The sequence below is a fragment of the Oryctolagus cuniculus genome, chromosome 4, assembly GCF_051225735.1.
Source record: "Oryctolagus cuniculus isolate XC-2025 breed Fujian yellow rabbit chromosome 4, ASM5122573v1, whole genome shotgun sequence".
NCBI lineage: Eukaryota > Metazoa > Chordata > Mammalia > Lagomorpha > Leporidae > Oryctolagus > Oryctolagus cuniculus.
The window spans coordinates 84,643,578-84,664,829 of record NC_142870.1 but is presented as its reverse complement, the minus strand read 5'-3'; the positions used below and the strand labels follow the sequence as shown (position 1 = coordinate 84,664,829).

General features: G+C 44.7%; 1 protein-coding gene across 4 annotated transcripts in view; it reads right to left on the bottom strand.

The window, feature by feature from the left end:
• Positions 1-21,252, bottom strand: part of LSG1 (large 60S subunit nuclear export GTPase 1) — a 43,279-nt gene that overhangs the window by 13,625 nt on the left and 8,402 nt on the right. For 2 of the 4 annotated variants that reach the window (XR_011387986.2, XM_008266690.5), the window contains exons 5-10: positions 20,989-21,075; positions 16,406-16,466; positions 15,471-15,647; positions 9,490-9,900; positions 4,689-4,790; positions 4,464-4,607 (exon numbers count right to left, since the gene is read on the bottom strand). Coding sequence is in view for 2 of the 4 variants with exons in the window: in XM_008266690.5 (XP_008264912.3) it covers positions 4,464-4,607; positions 4,689-4,790; positions 9,490-9,900; positions 15,471-15,647; positions 16,406-16,466; positions 20,989-21,075 (982 nt within the window). In the remaining 2 variants the exon portion in view is untranslated. Of the gene's footprint in view, positions 1-4,463; positions 4,608-4,688; positions 4,791-9,489; positions 9,907-15,470; positions 15,648-16,405; positions 16,467-20,988; positions 21,076-21,252 lie in introns of all 4 variants that reach the window. The other 2 variants (XR_001794699.4, XM_002716520.6) reach the window with 1 other exon arrangement.

The following is a 21,252-nucleotide window of genomic DNA, read 5'->3' as shown; positions in this document are numbered from 1 at the left end:
CAGCTCTCAGCTGTGGTCTGGGAGTGCAGTGGAGGATGGCCCAAGTCCTTAGGCCCTGTACCCGCATGGGAGACCAGGAGAAGCACCTGGCTCCTGGCTTCGGATCAGCGCGATGCGCCGGCAGTAGTGGCCATTGGAGGATGAACCAACGGCAAAAAGGAAGACCTTTCTCTCTGTCTCTCTCTCTCACTGTCCACTCTGCCTGTCCAAAAAAAAAGACAGTTTCATTGAAAACATGATCTCTTTCACCAAAAAATAATTCCTTAAAAACAATTCAAAATCTAGAAACATCATTTCAGAGTTAAAACCCATGAAAATGGTTTACAAATAATTTTTTAGACCAATGGAACATATAGAACTGTTTTATTCTATTATGGGATTTGAACAATTTCTTTTTATGCTAACCTAATAAAATTTTCACAATATATTTCATGAGTAGCAGACAACAAGTGCTTTACAGATTTTCTATATATATATATATATATATATTTTTTTTTTTTTTTTTTTTGACAGGCAGAGTGGACAGTGAGAGAGAGAGACAGAAAGGTCTTCCTTTGCCATTGGTTCACCCTCCAATGGCCGCCGCGACCGGCGTGCTGTGGCCGGCGCACAGCGCTGATCCAAAGGCAGGAGCCAGGTGCTTCTCCTGGTCTCCCATGCGGTGCAGGGCCCAAGCACTTGGGCCATCCTCCACTGTACTCCTGGGCCACAGCAGAGAACTGGCCTGGAAGAGGGGTAACAGGGACAGAATCTGGCGCCCTGACCGGGACTAGAACCCGGTGTGCTGGCACCACAGGCACAGGATTAGCCTATTGAGCCATGGCGCCGGCCTAGATTTTCTATTTTTTTAAAAAGATTTATTTATTTATTTGAAGGCAGAGTTATAGAGAAGCAGAGGCAGAGAGAGAGAGAGAGAGAAAAAGAGGTCTTCCATCTGCTGGTTCACTTCCTCAGATGCTGCAACAGCCAAAGCTATGCTGATCCCAAGCCAGGAGCTTCTTCCAGGTCTCCCACGAGTGCAGGGGCCCAAGAATTTGGACCATCTTCTACTGCTTCCTCAGGCCACAGCAGAGAGCTGGATTGGAAGTGGAGCAGCCAGGCTCAAACCGGTGCCCATATGGGATGCTGGCACTGCAGGGGGCAGCTTCACCTGCTACATCACAGCGCTGGCCCCTTCAGATTCTTTCTAAAAAGGTGGAGTTACGCATCTCTCTTCATCGTCTAAAAACTGTTAGTAACAGAAAAGAAAACTACAGCAATGTATATTTGTAGGCCAAATTCTGGCACTTTGTGATAAAAATTAAGGAAGGGGCCGGTGTTGTGACATAGCAGGTAAAGCCATTGCCTGTGACACTGGCATCCCATGAGTATGGGTTTAAGTCCTGGCTGCTCCACTTCTGATCCAGCTCCCTGCTAACGTACCTGGGAAACCAGCAGAAGATGGTCCAAATGCTTGGGCCCCTGTATCCATGTGGGACACCCAGAAGAAGCTCCAAACTCCTGACTTCAGCCTGGCACAGCCCCAGTTGTCACAGCCTTTTGAGGAGTAAACAGTAGATGAAAGATCTCTCTCTCTCTCTCTCTCTCTCTAACTCTGCCTTTCAAATAAAATTTTAAAAAAGTTAAAAACAAAAGAATTAAGGAAGTCACTAGTTCATTTTTTCCCCAGAATAGAATAATCATAGCATTTAATTATAAAAATGTAACATGGCGAGAATATCTTATTAGAATCATGTCCTTATTATAAATACTTTAAAATTAAAATGTTTTTTAGAAAGGGAAGTAAATGACTTGGGAAAAAAATTGCAAAATAAATTAAAATGTCATTTAAATTCTGGAACCTCACAGGCATACAAAAAGGGAAAGCTGGAGAAAAAGAAAAAAAAAAAAGAGGGAGAGGGCAGAAGACAAAACAAAATGAGCTCAAAGTTTTTTCAAGCTTTAAGATACAGAATCCTTTAAGTGATAGGATGCATGCATATAATCTTTCTTTTTTTGTGTGTGAACAGTTTTTTTTTTTAATCTTTCTTTCTAATTGATATATCTTTTAGCCTACATTCAGTATTTGGAAGTAATAGTTGGTTTGCTCTGTCTTGCTCATAAAAATTGTATGATAAATACTCTGACTTCAAAAAATAAGGCCCAAGAAAGCACAGCTAATCATTCTGTTCTGGAATACAGAAACAAAGCAGAATTCCTCACTGACAGGCACGGAAATTTAAAAAATACCTTTCTGGAACTGGAGCTGTGGCCTAGCAGGTAAAGCTGCCATCTGCAGTGCCAGCATCCCATAAAGGTGCCAGTTCCAGTCCTGGCTGCTCCACTTCTGATCCAGCTCTCTGCAATGGCCTGGGATAGCAGTGGAAGACGGCCCAAGTGCTTGGGCCCCTGCACCCACGTGGGAGACCCTGAATAATCTCCTGGCTTCATTCAGATCAGTGCAGTTCTGATTTTGCGGCCATCTGGGGAGTGAACCAGTGGATGGAAGACCTCTCTCTCTCTGTAACTCTACCTTTCATATAAATAAATAAATCTTAAGAAACAAAAAACCAAAAAGCTTTCCTTATTTTCCCAGAAACCTAATTAGCCTTCTGGTACAGTGACAGGGTAGAGATACACTCCATGTTTAAGAGTACTACAGGAGGCCGGCGCTGTGGTGTAGTAGGTAAAGCCACCGCCAGAAGTGCTGGCATCCCATATGGGTGCCAGTTTAAGTCCCGGCTGCTCCACTTCTGGTCCAGCTTTCTGCTATGGAATGGGAAAGCAGTAGATGATGGCCCAAGTCCTTGGGCCCCTGTACCCATGTGGGAGATCTGGAAGAAGCTCCTGGTTTCAGATTGGTGCAGCTCTGACTGCTGCGGCCAACTGGGGAATGAACCAGCGGATGAAAGACCTCTTTCTCTCTCTCTCTCTGTCTCCCCTTCTCTCTCTGTAAATCTGACTTTCAAATAGGATAAATAATCTTAAAAAAAAAAAAAAATAGAGTACTACAAGGGCCAGCACTTTGGCAAAGAGGTTAAGCCACCATCTGTGGTGCTGGCATCCCATATAGGCACTGGTTTAAGTCCTGGCTACTCTACTTCCGATCCAGCTCCCTGCTAATGTGCCTGCAACTGGAGCAGAGGGTGGTCCCTGCACCCACATGGGAGATCTGGAAGAAGCTTCTGGCTTTGGCCTGGCCCAGCCCTGTTGTTGTGACCAGGGAGACATAGATGAAGCTCCTGGCTCCTGGCCTGGTCCAGCCCTGGCCATTGTGGCCATTTGGGGAGTGAACCAGTGGATAAATATCTCTCTCTTTTCTCTCTGTCTCTCCCTCTTTCAAATAAAGAAATATTAAAAAAACAAAAGTACTATAAATATATTGAACTTAAAAAAGTAAAATACAAGTACATAAATTACAACAATCTTTTTCTCTTCCAATAATATAAATGAAAAACAAGGATCAAAGGCTGAATGGGTGATTTGTTGTTCTGCAAATGCAATTTTACTATGTACAGTTAAACTCATACTTTATATTCTATTTTTCCGAGAACTCTGATGTCCCCTTGTATACCATTTTTTTTATTTATCCCGGATAACTTAATTTTAATGTACTACTTCTTATAGAAAGAAAAGCTGTGGCCTCAGAAGTCATTAGGAATCTTGTCTGAACTGTGCAGCGTCTAGGATTCTACCCTGCTTACAAGCTCACAGATTAGAATGCCAGCTTCATGCAGTCTCCTGTCTTCTACCACCAGCCACAAAACAGGAATAGACTTGCTGATTAACTTGTAAGTAGGGTAACACCTCACCGCTGTACAGTTCTTACCAGATCTACCTTTGAGTGCTTCCTCCAAGCAGGACAGCCAGGCACCTCCTTACACGCTTCCAAGAAGCTGACTCGGGCTACTGGGCAGCAGCTGAGTTCCTCATTTTGAACTTAGCTGCCATGAGAGCTCAGCCAAGTCACTTCACTTCTCTGGGCCTCAGTTTCTGCATGTACGAGGAAACAGTCATAACAGCCTAACAGCTTGTTTTCGGAAGATCAAGTAAGTTATTACTTGGTTTAGAAAAGCACATAGCAAGCATTCAAATAACATGCGTTATTAAGATTAAATACAATCAGCCACGGTATAAATACTTGGGGATACATCCCTGTTTTATAGAATAACAAAAGGTATTTGTAAGGTTAAGCAAGTTTTCCAACGTCACTCAGTCAGCCAAATGGCACTATTTAGCAGGTTTGCAACGTGCTACCACTTACAGCAGTTCACACTGACGGAACCAGGCCATGGGGTTCTAAGGCTGAAGTCCTGATGCTATCTCACTGGACAAACTGCAGGTCACAAGTAAGTATTGTGGACTGTCCATTCTTAAGACATCAGACCTGACTCCTTCAAATACTGTTGGTAGGTAACGTCCAAAGCACACAGGAAGCCCTAATTCCAGCTCACAGCCACAGTGGTTCAGAGCAGGAAGGATATCAGTGATATCGGTGGGACATGGTCTCTCATCTGGTCAATTGGGAGGATTCCACTGCAAGTCATCTCCGCCTTCGTAGACACAAAGGACGGCATCACCAGGCCTGGGCAGTCACATAAGCAGAGGCCGGGCTCCACATAGAGAGTCTGAAAGACAAGAAGCTGATGTTGAGTGTACAGCAGATGCAGGGAAAGAGTAGCACGAGTGACAAAGAACTGTGGAAATACCTGAAAATGCTTGGTGTGGCCAGGGGTGGCAGACACGGACACTTTCTTGTTGCCCATAATGGTGTTAATGGTTGAACTTTTACCAACATTCGGGTAGCCCACCTGTAAGAGACTCAGAAGTTACCACACAGTACATCCATCAAATACCCAAAGGTATTACACAGATGTTGGCAACACCAGTGAAAGCGTCTAATTACTTGAGAAGATGATCCGAAACAGATACTCTGTACTTGTTGACACTTTTTTCTCCTGTGGTGTGGGTATTTTTACTCAGCTATGCCTTCAGTGACAAATGGTCAAGCTATGTACACTGCATTTTTTAAATTTTTATCTTTTTAGCAGTTAAGATGCCATTTAAGATTCCCACATCCCACAGTGGAATTGCTCGGGTTTGATACCCAGCTTCAACTGCTGACTTCAGCTTTCTACTAATGTGGACCCTGGGAGACAGCAGTGACGGCCCAGGTGATTGAGTTCCTGCCACCCAACCAAGAGATTTATATTGTGTTCCCAGTTCCTGCTTCAGCCAGGCACAGTCCCAGCCATTGTGGCCATCTGGGGAGTGAAGCAGCAGATGGAAGCTCTGTCTCTCTCCATCTCTCAAATAAATGAATGCATATGTAACACAAATTTAACTTCTATAGATTTTTCTGTTAACTGCAGACGCTACAGTAAACCTTTCCTTCACTCTGGTTTATTCTAGATGGAGTTCTAGATGGAATACCTTCTAGATGCCTTCTCTAGCATCTTACACTTCCATGGCTAAGAATGGGGTCACCCGGAACCAGGCTGTAGGGCCCAGGGGTTTGGGTACTTCCATAGCCATTTCTGGAATTAGGGTGTATATTTATGCTGGGGATGTATTTTCCTTTACCCTGTTTGCTAAGTGGGGTCTGTGCAGCTTGTGTGCTAGCCAAGATGCTGAGATTCTCCCTAACATGTACCTGGAACATTTACAGAGTAAGTTGGAAAGGGCCACAAGATGCCAACAGAACACTGGACTGGAAGTCTGAAGACAACATTAAGAAATTTTCTCTCAAAAAAAAAAAAAAGAAAGAAAGAAAAAGTCTCTGACACAGACACACTGTGCTGAACAGGGTAGCTACAAACGGTGTTCCAAGGAGTTAAAGAGCCTAAAGCTCCAAAATTAGGAATTCATGAGCAAGCCATTCATAGAAGGATCCTCTTCAGATCAGTTACAGCTTAAATGCAAGGGACATTCCCAGGTGCTACTGAGCATAACTACCTCAGTAAAATTCGGGTTAAACTTCTAACTCTTAACTCTTCACAGGTGCACCCAAAACACATGCCTGATTATTCCTGTAAGCCAATCAGAGACCTTAAGTACCTCTTCAAAAAGCAAAAAGTAAAGCTTTTGCCTTTGTCACATCACAGCTGCTGCACCTTAAGGCACACATGCTGTACCTGCCTCTTTTTGATTCTCTCCGTAAGCAGTTATTGACAAGAAAACTCCTTAATGGGTTCTTCTATTATAATTCTCTGTTTAGGCTAAATGGTTTTATAATCTACATAAGGGTAACCTATCACCACCCCACTATCTGGGAGTCTGTAAGATACATTCTTTCCTTCTTAAGGGGCACACCACTTGCAATTGGTTTTGTCCCAGTTTTGCTTATGCTGACTGATAAACTTGTATCTTTCAGAACTCAATGACTTCCAGAATAACTGACCATGCAGGGCACACAGCCATTAGTGACCACAGCTCATAAAACAGATTCATTAGATGAGACAGGTGGAGCCTTACAGACTCAGGACAGGCAGGGCCTATACCCCTAATGAGCTACAGAAGATATGATGATTCTATGCCCTTCAACATCCCTTAAGATTAAGGTCTGTTGGGGCCGGCACTGTGGCTCAGCAGGTTAAAGCTCTGGCCTGAAGCACCAGCATCCCATATGGGCGCCGGTTTGATTCCTGGCTGCTCCTCTTCCGATCCAGCTCTCTGCTATGGTCTGGGATAGCAGTATAAATCCTTGGGCCCCTGCACCCACGCGGGAGATCAGGAAGAAGCCCTTGGCTCTGGATCGGCGCAGCTCTGGCCATTGCAGCCATCTGGGGAGTGAACCAGTGGATGGAAGACCTCTCTCTCTCTCTTTCTCTGTAACTCTTTCAAATAAATACATAAAATAAATCTAAAATAAAAAAGTTAGCTTAAAAAAATTAAAGTTTGGAATCTAAGAGGGGAATGATATAGGCAGGCAGATGGGATAAAATCGATTAGACTGTGAGCTGGAAGACCACGCCCTCTGTGTGATCTCATGCCCCTACCTGACCACACCTGTACGCCCACAAGCCAATCGGACTACATAACCACTCCCCTTTGGGAGTAAATAAAAGGCCTGGAGCACTGTGGGCCCTCCCCTCGTTGCCCAGTGACTCCAGGGTTCGAGGCCTTATGGCTTCCACCCTGCCTCTGCCTTCCTACCTGCATGCATGCTCCTCGTGGCTCCCGGCATGCTCTCTGCCTGGTATGGACCCAACTTAGTTTCTAGACTTCATTTTCCTGCGTATTTCTCTCACTGAATAAAACGCTTAAAAACTTAAGAAAAAAAAAAAGGAAAAAGAAGTCTCTAATTCTATTCTCTCTCAGTAACTCACCTGATAGGAGGAGCTGAACTCAAAGGAGATGGGAGAATATATGAAAGTACTTCCAAAAGTTTGTAAGTTTGTGGAAAACAGATTTAAAGATGTTATATTGGTACAAAAAATCTGAAATCATATGTACAAGGGGTATTCAAAAAGTTCCTAAAAATGTATATTATAAAAACACTATCATGGATCTCAAATTTTTTTCATTAAAATAAACCTACCCTTGAATCCATTTTTCCATGAACCTTTAAAAAAAGATTTATTTATTTGCGAGGCAGAGTTATACACAGTGAGGGAGAGACACAGAGAGATCTTCTAACCACTGATTCACTCCCCAAAAGGCTGCACAGCCAGGGCTGGGTCATGCTGAAGCCAGGAGTCTAGAACTCTACTCGTGCGTCCACGTGGATAGCAGGGCCAGAGCACTTGGAACATCATCAGCTGCTTTCCCAGGCACAGTAGCAGGGAGCTTGACAGGAAGTTGAGCAGCCAGTGCCCATATGGGAAGCCAGCATCATAGGCGGTAGCTTAACTTGTTATGCCACAACACAGGTCCCCCCCATGAACTTTTGATGTACCCTTATTTAACATAAATAGGTGTGTTGGTGGAGCTGAGTGGAATAGATTCTTGTCTTAAGAAAGAATTCAGGGGGTAGCGCTGTGGCATAGTGGGTAAAGCTGACACCTGCAGTGCCAGCATCCCATATCGGCACTGGTTTGAGTCCCAGCTGTTCCACTTCCGATCTGGGAAAGCAGTAGAAGACGGCACAAGTCCTTGGGCCCCAGCACCCACATGGAAGACCTGGAAGAAGCTCCTGGCTCCTGGCTTTGGATCTGCCCAGTTCTGGCATTGCGGCCATCTGGGGATGAACCAGCGGATGGAAGACCTCTCTCTCTCTCTCTCTGCCTCTCTGTAACTCTGCCTTTCAAATACATAAATAAATCTTTAAAGAAAAGAAGAAAGAATTCAGACATGAGACAGAGAGTATTGGTAAGCAAGGTAGCAAGGTTTAATGGGGTAGGGCAACCATCAGAATGGATGGGTACCTCTTCAAACCAAATCTGAGAATGTCCAGCCATCTAGGCAGGGGAAAGCAAGGTTACATAGTCTTACCAAAAGACTAAACTGGGGGGTGGGGGAGTGTGCGTGGCCAGGGCTGTGGCGTAGTGGGTAAAGCGGCCGTCTGCAGCGCCAGAATCCCATATGGGTGCCAGTTCAAGTCCTGGCTGCTCCACTTCCAATCTAGCTCCCAGCTAATGAGCCTGGGAAAGCAGCATAAGATGGCCCAAATCCTTTGGCCCCTGCACCCACATAGGAGACCCAGGAAGAAGCTCTGGTCTCCTGGCTTGGGCCTGGCTCAGCCCTGGCTGAGGTGGCCATTCGGGGAGTGAACAAGCAGATGGAAGGTCTCTTCTCTTTGTATCTCTTTTAAATAAATAAATAAATCTTAAAACACACACACACACACACACACACCTGCCAAGTCAGGCAGACATCTCAACAAAGAACTGAGAGAGCCAAGCCTAGCAGAGCTGAGCTGAAATACACCTGAGAGATCAGGTGGGTGTCTCAGGAGAGGCTGAGAGCTGAAAGCTGAAATATACATGATGGACCAGGCAGGCATCCCAGAAGGAGCTGAGTGTGCAGTCTGTACACAGACTGGGGCTTATAAGGGAATGAGGTCCAATTCTTCCCTCCATTTCTCCTTCTTGCCACCCTCTCCTCTTGGACACAGGGTTCGCTGGGTGTGAAATGGGTAAAATTCCTCCCAAGGTTTTACTGCCCACTGTTATCAGACTGGGTAGCTCCCTTGGCCCCAGGCAGAGAGGACTGCCCTGGGGCACGTTCCTTGGGGGACGCTGGGTTTGGGCAGGACTGTGTCACATCAAACACTGGGCTGCTTGCCAAGGAGTGCTCTGAGACTGCTGGAGGATACTTTCCTTCCCACACGTGCTTCGTTTTCCTTGGGCCCCCCTCACACACACAGGCTAATTTCTAACGTCTTACCTAACAGGTGTGTAATCAACACGAGCCTGAGAGTGTGCATTCCTTACAGCTGGACTCTGCCTGTCACACTGCCTCAACCCGACACCAGTAGCAAAAAGAGGGCAATGCCAGAAGCCTCACTGGTCTCCTGAGTCTGTGTCAGGACCCTCCGGTGTAGTAACTGTATGACATATTCCATCTTACCAATCCTACAGTGAGCTGTCCATCCTTCACCCTCCTTCCAGTGTGCAGCTGCTTGAAGAGGTCCAGTAATTCCTGCTTTGACACCAGGTGGCTAAGGTTGTGGATCTGCCTCTTGCATGGGGCTTTCCCGTTCTGAGCCTCAGAACCCACAGCGCAGCTCTCCTCCTGGGCCTGCTCACAGAGCTCTTCCTCAGGGCCACTGTCTTCTTCTGAACACGTCCGCCAATCCTCCTCCTCCTCCTCCTGGCAGTCCTCATACTCACTGTCATCTTCATCACTGCTGGACTCTCCACCGGGAGGGTGAGGACCCCTGACCTGGAGACGCTCAGTCTCACCCGGGAAAGTTTCAGTCTCATCCGAACTAGAGTTTTCAGACTCGGTTGTGTTGGGCTCTCCAGGATCTCTGTTTACCTGTTCCTGATGAAATAACACAGGTCACACAAGCTGAAAAGTGTCTAACAGCTGCATCTTGCACTCTCGTGAAAAGAGCCAATGAGCAGGTTATGTGAGATGAACAGAGGACAGGAAAAGGTACGGCAGACACTGGGAAGTGTGACTACAGAGATGAGTGAACCTTTCAGAGCAAGGACACACAACCAAACCACCAACAGTGGTGCCCTTTGAGGAGGAGGAGTGGGGAGGAGCTTCAGTGCTTATACATTTCTATAGTACTTGACACTTGTGCAAATAACCTATGCTATTTTTGTAATTTAACATAAATCTTCAAGGAAAATAAGGGGAAATCTGTTAAACAGAACTCTTTGGCAGTACATTATTTTTCAGTGGGCTGTAGAATAAAACATAGCATTTCCCATTAGCAATAAATCATTTAGCATTCTCTTTACACAAAGAAATCATCCTTTGTAATTTTATTTTACATTTTTAAAGAGTGGTTTTCCTATTTTAGGAAACTGCTATTCCTTCTAATTGCCTTTAACAAGTCAGAGCATAATTTTTTTTAAAAGATTTATTTATTTATTTGAAAGCAGAGTTACACAGAGAAAGAAGAAGAGACAGAGAGAAAAAGGTCTTCCACCCACTGGTTCACTTTCCAATTGGCTGCGATGGCAGAGCTGCGTCAATCTGAAGCCAGGAGCTTCTTCCAGGTCTCCCACACGGGTGCAGGGGCCCAAGAACTTGGGCCATCTTCTACTGCTTTCCCAGGCTTTAGCAGAAAGCTAGATCGGAAGTGGAGCAGCCAGGACTCAAACCTGTGCCCATGTGGGATGCCAGCACTGCAGGTGGCAGCTTTATCTGCTACGCCACAGTGCCGGCCCCAGAGCACAATTCTTGTGCATGAACTCAACTCCCTGTGCGGAAGTCATTTACCAAAGAGAGGTTTCTTTTGGACTGAAAAAGGTAAAATCATTTACTGCTCACTAATGTATTAGTTCTTCTGAATCCCTACAGACAATTGAGCAGAAGTAAGGCAATTCATAGTATTACTAATTCTTGTCAACAAGGATGAATTACCTGGGATTTCAAAGTGATACAAACTTTGTATCATCTCCAAACAATTTAGTGTTCGAATGATTCAAAGTCACAGCAAGAGGACATAATGTACTCAGACATGCATCTTATATTTTAGGAAAGGAGCAGTAAAAACAAAATGTCAAGAAAAAGAATATCATATCTAGCAATTCAAAAAGACATCCAGATTACAGAAGAACCATAAAAATGTAAACAATTCTGATAAATGAACAACAAATGTGAAGAAGTTGGTGTGTTGCCACTGCGAGCTTCTCTGAATAATTTTATAGATAAGAAATCATAATCCGAGAAAACATGGTGAATGGCAGAGATTCCAAAAGGTGTCCAACTTTCAGGAAGGAATAAAGAATAAGCCAAGCACTATTAACCCAACGAGTTCAGGAAACAACTCTGCAAATTAGCAGGTGAGACCTAAAAATAAGGCAGTCATCAACAGGAAGCAACCAGGGATCCATGTGCACAATTCTATTTCCTTTTGAAATTCCAAAATGCAGAAAACAATCCTTTTCCCATTTATGACAGGGTTACTGGTTTGGTACAGAACCACACAGTGATAAATATCTATTTAAACACTTCAGGGGACAGCATTGTGGTGTAGCAGGTAAAGCCACTGCCTGCAGTGCAGGCATCCCATATGGGTGCTGATTCCAGTCAGAGCTGCTCCACTTCTGATCCAGCTCTTGGGGCTGGGGCTGTGGTGCAGTGGGTAAAGCCACTACCTGCAGGGCTGGCATCCTATATGAGCACTGGTTTGAGTCCTGGCTGCTCCTCTTTAGATCCAGCTCTCTGCTATGGCCTGGGAAAGCAGAAGATGGCCCAAGTCCTTGAGCCCCTGCACCCACGTAGAAGACCCGGAAGAAGCTCCTGGCTCCTGGCTCTGGATCAGCCCAGTTCTAGGCGTTGTGGCCATTTGGGGAGTGAACCAGCGGATGGAAGACCTCTCTCTCTCTCTCTCTCTCTCTGCCTCTCCTTCTTTCTCTGTGTACCTCTGACTTTCAAATAAATAAATCTTTTTTTTTAAAAAAAAGGTAAACAGTAAGACACTGACTTAGGATAGATTTCTCATGTTTCAAACAGCAATAACAGTTAAGACAGCAAACTATGAAGACCAATTATCTGCTGGGAGATTTTTTTTTTTTAATTTTTTGACAGGCAGAGTGGACAGTGAGAGAGAGAGACAGAGAGAAAGGTCTTCCTTTGCCATTGGCTCACCCTCTAATGGCCGCCGCGGCCGGCGCGCTGCAGCTGGCACACCGCGCTGAGCCGAAGGCAGGAGCCAGGTGCTTCTCCTGGTCTCCCATGGGGTGCAGGGCCCAAGGACTTGGGCCATCCTCCACTGCCTTCCCAGGCCACAGCAGAGAGCTGGCCTGGAAGAGGGGCAACCGGGACAGAATCCGGCGCCCCAACCGGGACTAGAACCCGGTGTGCCAGCACCACAAGGCGGAGGATTAGCCTAGTGAGCCGTGGCGCCGGCCTCTGCTGGGAGATTAAAGGAATAAAATATGTAAGGTGTTCAGAATGTGGTGCTGGCAGAAAATAAATTAACTAATTAATCTTTTAAAAATTTGTTTTACTTAATTGAAAGGCAGAATAGTACAGATATCTTCCATCTGCTGGTTCCATGGCTGTAATGGCTGGAGCTGGGTCAGCCTGAAACCAGCAGCCAGAAATTCTATCCAGGCCTCCCATGTGGAAGGTAGAGGCCCAAGTACTCAGGCCTTCTTTTGTTGCCTTTCCAGGCAGGGCTGCCGGGACTCGAACCTGTACTCCAATATGGGATACTGGCATTACAGGTGGCAGCTTAACCTGTTGTACCACAAAGTCAGCCCCTTAACTAATTAATTTTGTGTTAATTTTTATGAACAGTAATGCTATATTCTTGTGGCTACTGATATTCACTACATTAATATTCTTGGTATATTGTACTTAGTAAGCCCACAAAAGGTGACAGAGTGCTATCCTTGGTCCCACCTAGTTCAACAATATTATAAAAACTGGAAAGAATATGTAGAAGAGCAAACACAAAATCTGTAGTTAATTCAAAGCTACAGGGAGAAAAAAGCAAACTGAATACTCAGAAGTGAACTTTAGGGGCAGGTGTTCACTGCCGTGGTTGACACCAGTTGGGATGCCTACTCAGCCTCCTGGAGTGCCTGGGTTGAAGTCCCAGTTCCACTCTGATTCCAGCATCCTAATAATGCAATACCCTGAGAAGCAACAGGTGATGGCTCAAGTAGTTGGGCCCCAGTTACCCAACTGGAAGACCTAGACTGAGTTTCTGGTTCATGGCTTTAGTATAGCCCCGTCCTGAGAGTTGTATGCATTTGGGAACTGAACCAGCTGATGGAAGAGCCATGTCTCTGTCTCTGTGCCTTTCAAATCAATCATTCAATAAAAATATTTTAAAAACATGAATTCTACCTTGGTTGTAAGCCGTTAACATAATAGTTAACAGCAACAGTGAGGTGGGCACAGTGGTGCAGTGGATTAAACTGCCTCTTGGGACAACTGCATTGCATACCAGAGTGCCAGTTTACGGTCTCAGCTACTTTGCTTCACATCCAGCTCCCTGTTCATGCACCTGTGAAGGCAGGAGATGATGGCCCATGTTCTTGGGTTCTTGCCACCCATGTGGGAGACCTGGATGGAGCTGCTGGCTCCTGGCTTTGGCCTGGCCCAGTCCTAGCTCTTGTGGGGATTTGGGGAGTGAACCAGCAGATGGAAGATCTCTCTGGCATTTTGTCTTTCAAATAATATATATTAAAAAAAAAATGGAATGAGGTCTGCTAATAAGTTTTTTGTTTTGTTTTTTTTTTTTTTTTTTTTTTTTTTTTTTTGACAGGCAGAGTGGACAGTGAGAGAGAGAGACAGAGAGAAAGGTCTTCCTTTGCCGTTGGTTCACCTTCCAATGGCCGCCACAGCTGGCACGCTGCGGCAGGCGCACCGCGCTGATCCGATGGCAGGAGCCAGGTGCTTCTCCTGGTCTCCCATGGGGTGCAGGGCCCAAGCACTTGGGCCATCCTCCACTGCACTCCTGGGCCACAGCAGAGAGCTGGCCTGGAAGAGGGGCAACCAGGACAGAATCCGGCGCCCCGACCAGGACTAGAACCCGGTGTGCCGGCGCCGCAAAGCGGAGGATTAGCCTAGTGAGCCGCGGCGCTGGCCGCTAATAAGTCTTTAAAAAATATTTTTGAAGGACTTTGTTGTTCAGAGGATCAACGACTGGACAACATAACACAACTCCTGAAAAGGGAACAAGTTAACAAAAACTCTAAATTGACAGGAGTATCTTGATCACAAAATATGAGTTCCCTGGAATATGTCCCAGGCAACCAACACCTGGAACAGATTCCATTAAGTGCTGCCAGTTTTAGCTGTACTAGTGACACAAAATAAATTATCTGCTCTCCAGAGCCCTGCCATTTAAAGTAGTGACCGAGGGTTGACTGCCTAACAGGGAATCAGAGGAAGGAATTCCAGAGTTAGAGGTTAGAAATCACTAGGCAAAGGGTATTTTACTCATGAAACCTAGCTCAACACACACTAAATAGTCAACAGATTTTTGGTAGAGACGAGAAAAGGAGAAAGGGAAAAAGGTCCTTTGTCTAAATCTCTTCCAAGTCTAAGATTCTATTACTAATTTCTTTTCATACTTAGTTATTATTTAAATAGAGAATAAAATAAAGCTAAAACTGTTTTTGTAAAGTCTGGATTAAAAGATAAAAGAAATGACACAGTATCTTAATTTAGGGTTATTCATTTCTTTGTTTTCAAAACAAAGTCAAAACAGATTCTGATCTAGTCCTGAGATGTTCCTCTATCCTTCAGTTGTACCCTTTCGTTCTGACTTCTCTTAAGGTAATTACAAGGTCATTATGAAACTTCCAACACAGCTTCCTGCCTAAAATTAAAAAAAAAAAAAGAAAAGAGGGGGCCGGCGCTGCAGCACAGTGGGTTAAAGCCCTGCCTTGAGGGGCCGGCATCCCATGTGGGCACCAATTCTAGTCCTGGCTGCTCCTCCTCCGATCCAGCTCCCTGCTATGGCCTGGGAAAGCAGTAGAAGATGGCCCAAGTCCTTGGGCCCCTGCACCCACGTGGGAGAGCCAGAAGAAGCTCCTGGTTCCTGGCTTCAGATTGGCGCAGCTCCACCGTTGTAGCCATCTGGGGAGTGAATCAGGGGATGGAAGACCTCTCTCTCTGTAGCTCTTTCAGATAAATGGAATAAATCTTAAAAAAAAAAAAAAAAAAAAAAAAAAAAAAAAAGAGAGAGACCACTGATGATATGCCAGACTATTTGACAACCATGGAGAAAACAACCTGTGATTCAGGTTTTCTATAGGTCATCTTTCCATCATGGCATCTAGGGGAAAACAGAACAAAACTAATTCCCACAAAATCCCCAATAAGAAAAACTGAAGCACAATAAAGCACAACTCAGAAATCAAAATTCTCCTCCCCAAAACTCATCCCCAGAATATCCCCCAGGTCACCTTAGAGTCACCGTTCAGCTGAGTGGTTTCAGCCAAAGCCGACCAGAAGATAACCTGCACATCTTCCTTTTCAAAGTATGAGGCCCAGGCACTGCGCTGCTCAGCAGTCAACAGGTCTGCCTTGTTTATGAGAATGACGTTCTCCTTACTGGCATCTACTTCTTTCACGTAGCATTCCTAAGCAAGACAAGGATGTTAGAAAGGCTTCTTCAAACAAACACAAAACGAGGCTAATCACACCAAAGATACAACACGCGTCTTTCTGCCTCCAGTCCCAAATCATTCCTTAATTTAAAGACTCTTTAATCACAACATATCCTACTAATCTCCTCAGCAAGGTACAAAAAGAAGGTTGACAAGTAAGATTTTTGTTATTCACTAGTGCATTTAAGAATAATCTGTTCTCTTCCTACCAGGGTCCTCACGGAGGAACAGGCATCCCTCACATGAGCACAGCACTGTGTTAATTCAAGGCTGCCCTGCATTGTTTCATGCGATCCTCACACCCTACTTACTACCCTCCAGTGGTGCTGTATAAACTTTGCTTGTAAGATACCACAGGGAGCAGTAACTACGGTGTGAGAGAACTTAATGGTGTGGATTAAAAAGCGGAGTGACCAGCAAAATGCTAAAATCAACAGATGCTCTTGAAAAAAAAACAAAACTGGCAAATATGTAGTCACAAAGTGGCTTCTGAACTAAAAGCTAAAAAGCCCATGGAACTGTTTGCATCTTCCTGCAGATGGAAGCTATTGTGTGATAAAACATCTGTCTAAACAGTGGCATTATGCAAGCTCCTGACCTTGGGAGGAAGAGGAGGCCTAATTTAACAAAGCTGGCAGGTACAGAATGCCTGCCGACAGTCCCTGTTCTGACTGATGTTGTGCTATCCTGTGCAGGGTACCAGAGCCTGAATGTTGCCAAACGTTACTCACCAGATCCTCACATCGAAACAGGAGGGGGTTTCGGGCATCTACTATCTGCACCACGATATCACTGAAAAACAAATGTCAGATATTCCAATTGCTGGGAAGTAAGAGGGATCACTGGCCATGTAATAACAGCAGCAGCAAGCACTTTCCATACAGCAAGCACTTGACATGCATTCACGTTTCAAGGCACGATGATCCCTAGCTTATACATGAGAAAACTGAGGCTGAGATCAGTCAAGCAAGGTCACGAGCTAGTCAGCAACGGAGCAGGAACAGGGAGCCAGGCAGCAGGTCAAGCCTACTCTGATTTCGCCCGGAGGGGCTCAGATGACACCTCACTGCTGAAACTGCCACTCTAACTCTATTAAGCTCCCCTGGGCAGATAAGTTTTCCAAAAACTTCAGGCCAAAGTGAAGTCTACCAAATATTTACTTCCTAATCTGCATTCATGCTAAGGCTTCAAAAAAAAAAAAAAAAAACACACAACAACAACAACTAATGAGTCATTTGCTGACAGCTGCCACGAGAAGCCAGTATTTTATTTAAATTGAGAACGACAAAGAAGAAAGCTTATACCTAGCAAACCATCATCCACTGATTCTAAGAATGTGTTTAAATGGCAAAAATCCAAAACGGCAAAATATCAACTAGAGCTGCCACTCTGAAGCAGGAATGTGGAAGCCAGCTTCTTCCATCACGTGGAAGAAGACCTTCTGCAGCGGAGAGCAAGCCCCTCGGATCCCTCACAAATGTGCTGGGGACTACAGCAGCGCAGCCCAGCCCAGCCCAGCCCAGCCCAGCCGCCACAGGGCAGCAGCACCCCCCCCCCCCAACCCTTGTCTGGTCAGCCAGCCTTTTCTAAGCTAACCTGAATAAGAAGGAATCAAGGTTACCATTTAGGGCAGCAGTATTGACAATTAAAAGTGCATTTTCTTTCAGAATAGTTAAAATCTCAGCATAATTTTGTGATTCAAAGGAACACAAAGACTTGCTAATTTTTGATAAATCATTTTAAGTTCTCTAATTAAGCTGGTCCTAGCAGCATTTCCTTATAATCTCTCTTTCAGACTGAATCAAGCTGACTGACTGCAAAACTTGGACAAGACCTAATAAACTGAAACAGACACCTCAGACACACCAAAAAGAACAGGCATTTCCTGCCCACACGGCCTCAGCAGTTTGCTGTGTTTCAATAATATGTTAGACAGCAAACCTCTTCTGATAACTCCCACTGAAATCAAAGAGGCAGATGGCTTAGCCAGCCTGTTACCAAACAGGAGACATCTGCTGTAGGCAAGACATCAATAAATATTTCCGCTCAAAGATGTGGTAGTAGTCGCTTTATTAATAATATTTCTGTGTAACTCAGATCTATTTTCATGTAATACAAACTATGTCCTTGAGTGAGAAACACATTCTCACTCTAAAAAAATAACAAGAAACAATACATAATATTGTAATCTAAGTGAAGTTCTCTCTGGGGGAAGCAGCTGTTAATTTAGGGGCATAAAAAAAGTGTGTAATGAACCTTCCTGTTCAACACGGAAGCCTAAATACTTATGGTTCCCTTTAAAAACTACAAAAACCAATGTAAAAGCTGCAATCTATTAGAACACCAACAACAAAAAAGAACAGTAGCAACTGAGAAATGTGAAACCAGTAAGAAACCAGCCTGTTTCTGCAGCCCCAGAGCCCCAAGGAGGCTTAGGGTTAGAAGTATCTTCTCTCCTTCTCAAGGCAAGGGAGAGGCCCAGGGCTCTTAGGATGGCCTCCTCCCATTCAGCTGCCCACCTGCAAGGCACCTCTCAGCCCCCCTGCCCACAGCAGCAGCAGCAAAGGGACTCGAGACGCTCCAGAACCGGCATCTCCGGCGCAGGAGAAGGTGGGATACTGAGAAAAGGAAGATTAAACCCAAGCCTACATCCTGAACTGGGAAGACGCCTAGCCTCCTTGCTCATCATATCCCCATTTAACCCTATGTCCAGCAAAATAATTCTCCTGAAGAAACTGGCCCTAAAACAAAGACCTACAGATATTAACATCTCGGGGCATTCCAAGGAAAACTGCTCCCAGCCCAGGCACCTTACGGGGAGGCTCACCAGTTGGCAAACTCCACCTAAATAGGTAGGCGTGTCAATCAACTTTGTAAAGCTTTCTTAAAAATGAATAGAAGACAAACATCACTAGACAGCTGAGGAAGGTTTCTCACTTGAGTCAGAAACCAGAATAAATATACAAAAGAACACAGAGCAAAGAATATCTAACAAAAAACTGTCAGTGCATGGCGCGGGGGCCCAGCTCCAGGTCAGTGTGGCAGTGTCTCAGGGCCTGTACCAGTTCTCTCTGGAAATAAGAACACAGGCTCTCCCAGCAGCACAGCCCCTGCACTGCTGTGGAGGCACTGAGGGAGAAGAGGCCATCTGCTCCACACGAGTTCCCCAGGACAATGACACTGGGTCTCCCCCAGCTTCCCTCAAGCCCAACGCAAGAAAAGGGGTTTGCCTGGAGTCTGAGATCAGGCTAGGTCAGAGCTGCTCTGATCTGCCTGCACCAGCCAACAGCCCTCTCTGCCCCTGAAGAGCAGGCTAAGTGACTCTGGGAAAAAACTGACATATAATTCACATATTAAAATTTACCCTTTTTAGATTGTACTGTTCAGTAGTTTTTAGTATATTCACAAAGTTGTGCACTATCCGATTCCAGAACATTTTTATCACCCTTAAAAGAAATATGATTTTTACAAGTTAAATTCAAATCCCATTTTCTTAGTAACAATGTTAAATGTGGTAATAATCTTTCCCAAGAATTTCAATTAAAGCATCCTGGCTTTCTAGTTAGTGTTCTTACAAGGTACATTTTACAGATTTATAAAAAGAAATTCAGTTTGATTCTTTCTTTAAAAAAATTATTTAGGGGCCGGTGATATGGCATAGAGGGTAAAAGCTGCAACCTGCAGTGCTAGCATCCCATATAGATGCCAGTTCAAGTCCTGGCTGCTCCACTTCTGATCTAGCTCCCTGCTAATGTGCCTGCGAAAGCAGTGGAGGTAGGCCCAAACATCTGGGACCCTGCCATCCACGTGGGAGACCTGGAGGAAGCTCCTGGTTCTTGGCTTCCAACCAGCCCAACTCCTCCTGGCAGCTATGTCCATCTGGGGAGTGAACCAACGAACAGAAGATCTCTTCGTCTCCCTCTCTCTGTTCTAACTCTGCCTTTCAAATAAAATAAACAAATCTTAAAAAAAATGAGGTTTAAAAATTATTTAAAATATAAAGTCCATTTATGCAGTCTATGAAAATAATTCAAATACTCTTTGACGAAAATAAAAACCTTTTTACTATACATAGAGAGGCAAAATTAAGAGAGAAATTTGATCTATTAACTTCTATCAGTAACTGTCCCTAGTATGATGTGGGAAAGAACGAAAATCTCCCATTCTCAGTGCGTCAAAATCATTCTTTTCAAAGCTCAATTAAAAAAAAAATCACCCCTAGGGGCTGGTGTTGTGACACAGTGGGTTAAGCCGATGCTTACAACGCCCACGCTCATGTCAGAGCACTGGTTCCAGTCCCAGCTGCTCTGTTTGTAATCCAGTATCCTGTTAATGTGCCTGGGAAGACAGCAGAAGATGGCTCAAGTACTTACTTTGTCCCTGCCACCCGCTTGGGAGACCCAGATTAAATTCCTGGCTCCTGGCTGGCCCAGCTCCAGCTATTATGGTCATTTAGGTAGTGAACCAATGGATGAAACATTTCTCTCTCTGTGTCCCCTCCCCTGCTCACTTGTTCTCATTCTCTTTCTGCCTTTCAAATAAATCTTAAAAACAAAATTCATGCCTCGATTTCCTCCAGTTCTTATGAATCTGTTAATGACAAGCCTTGCTGCCTTTCTACCTGTAATATACAGAAGCACGCTCTTCTTGTATTTTACTAGATATTGAGTTCTCTGAGTTCAAGGACTGCATTTTTTTTTTTTTTAATTATTTGAAAGGCAGAATGACAGAAGATCTTCCACCCACTGGTTCATTCCCCAAATGGCTGCAATGGCCAGGGCTGGGTCAGGCAGAAGCCAAGTGCCTGGAACTTACTCCATCTAGGTCTTCCAAGTATTTGGGCCATCATACACTGTCTTCCCAGGGACATTAGCAGGTAGCTGGATCAGAAGCACCAGCGTTCTGTTGCATTTCCTCTGCCTGTGCCCCTGCTGCCTGGCCCAGCTGAACTCCATAAAAGTCTGAGATGCACTTTCACATTTGCTTCCCCCATAGCACATATGTTCTTTGTAAGCATGAACCTACCCTTTCTCATGCCCATATTTTTCATATTACCAGGAGGAACTCAATATACATTTGTGGGGTAACTACAGGTGCTTTAGAATTCATCTACACACACTTATCAACGCCCTCATCTAGTAATAAAACACAGTCCATTTTAAAATATAGCACTAGATTTTCAGTGTTTCTAATTCCCAATAACTCTTTGCATAGCCTGCACCCCCACCCTCAACCAGATGCTAAGCCCATGAGCACAGATCAAATCTAACTGTACTACAATGTCTTCATTACACTGAAGAAAACAGTCACTCACCTTCTCTCAATGACCCTCCAGAGCTGGCGCCAAAAGTCCAAATTTCGCTCAAATGGAGTGAGAATCAGCTTTTGTTCCTCTTCTAGCCTGGCTTTAGAATGAGAAGTTTATATCTTTGCCAGGTAATACTTTCGAGGAGCATAAGTGCTCCAATTCATTACAATAAAAAAATCAGTACACAAATACTTCAAATTTTATATACCCCTTTAAAAACTGAGACAATCCAAAAGCAAAATTTATGAGCATCACACTCCACCAAATTCC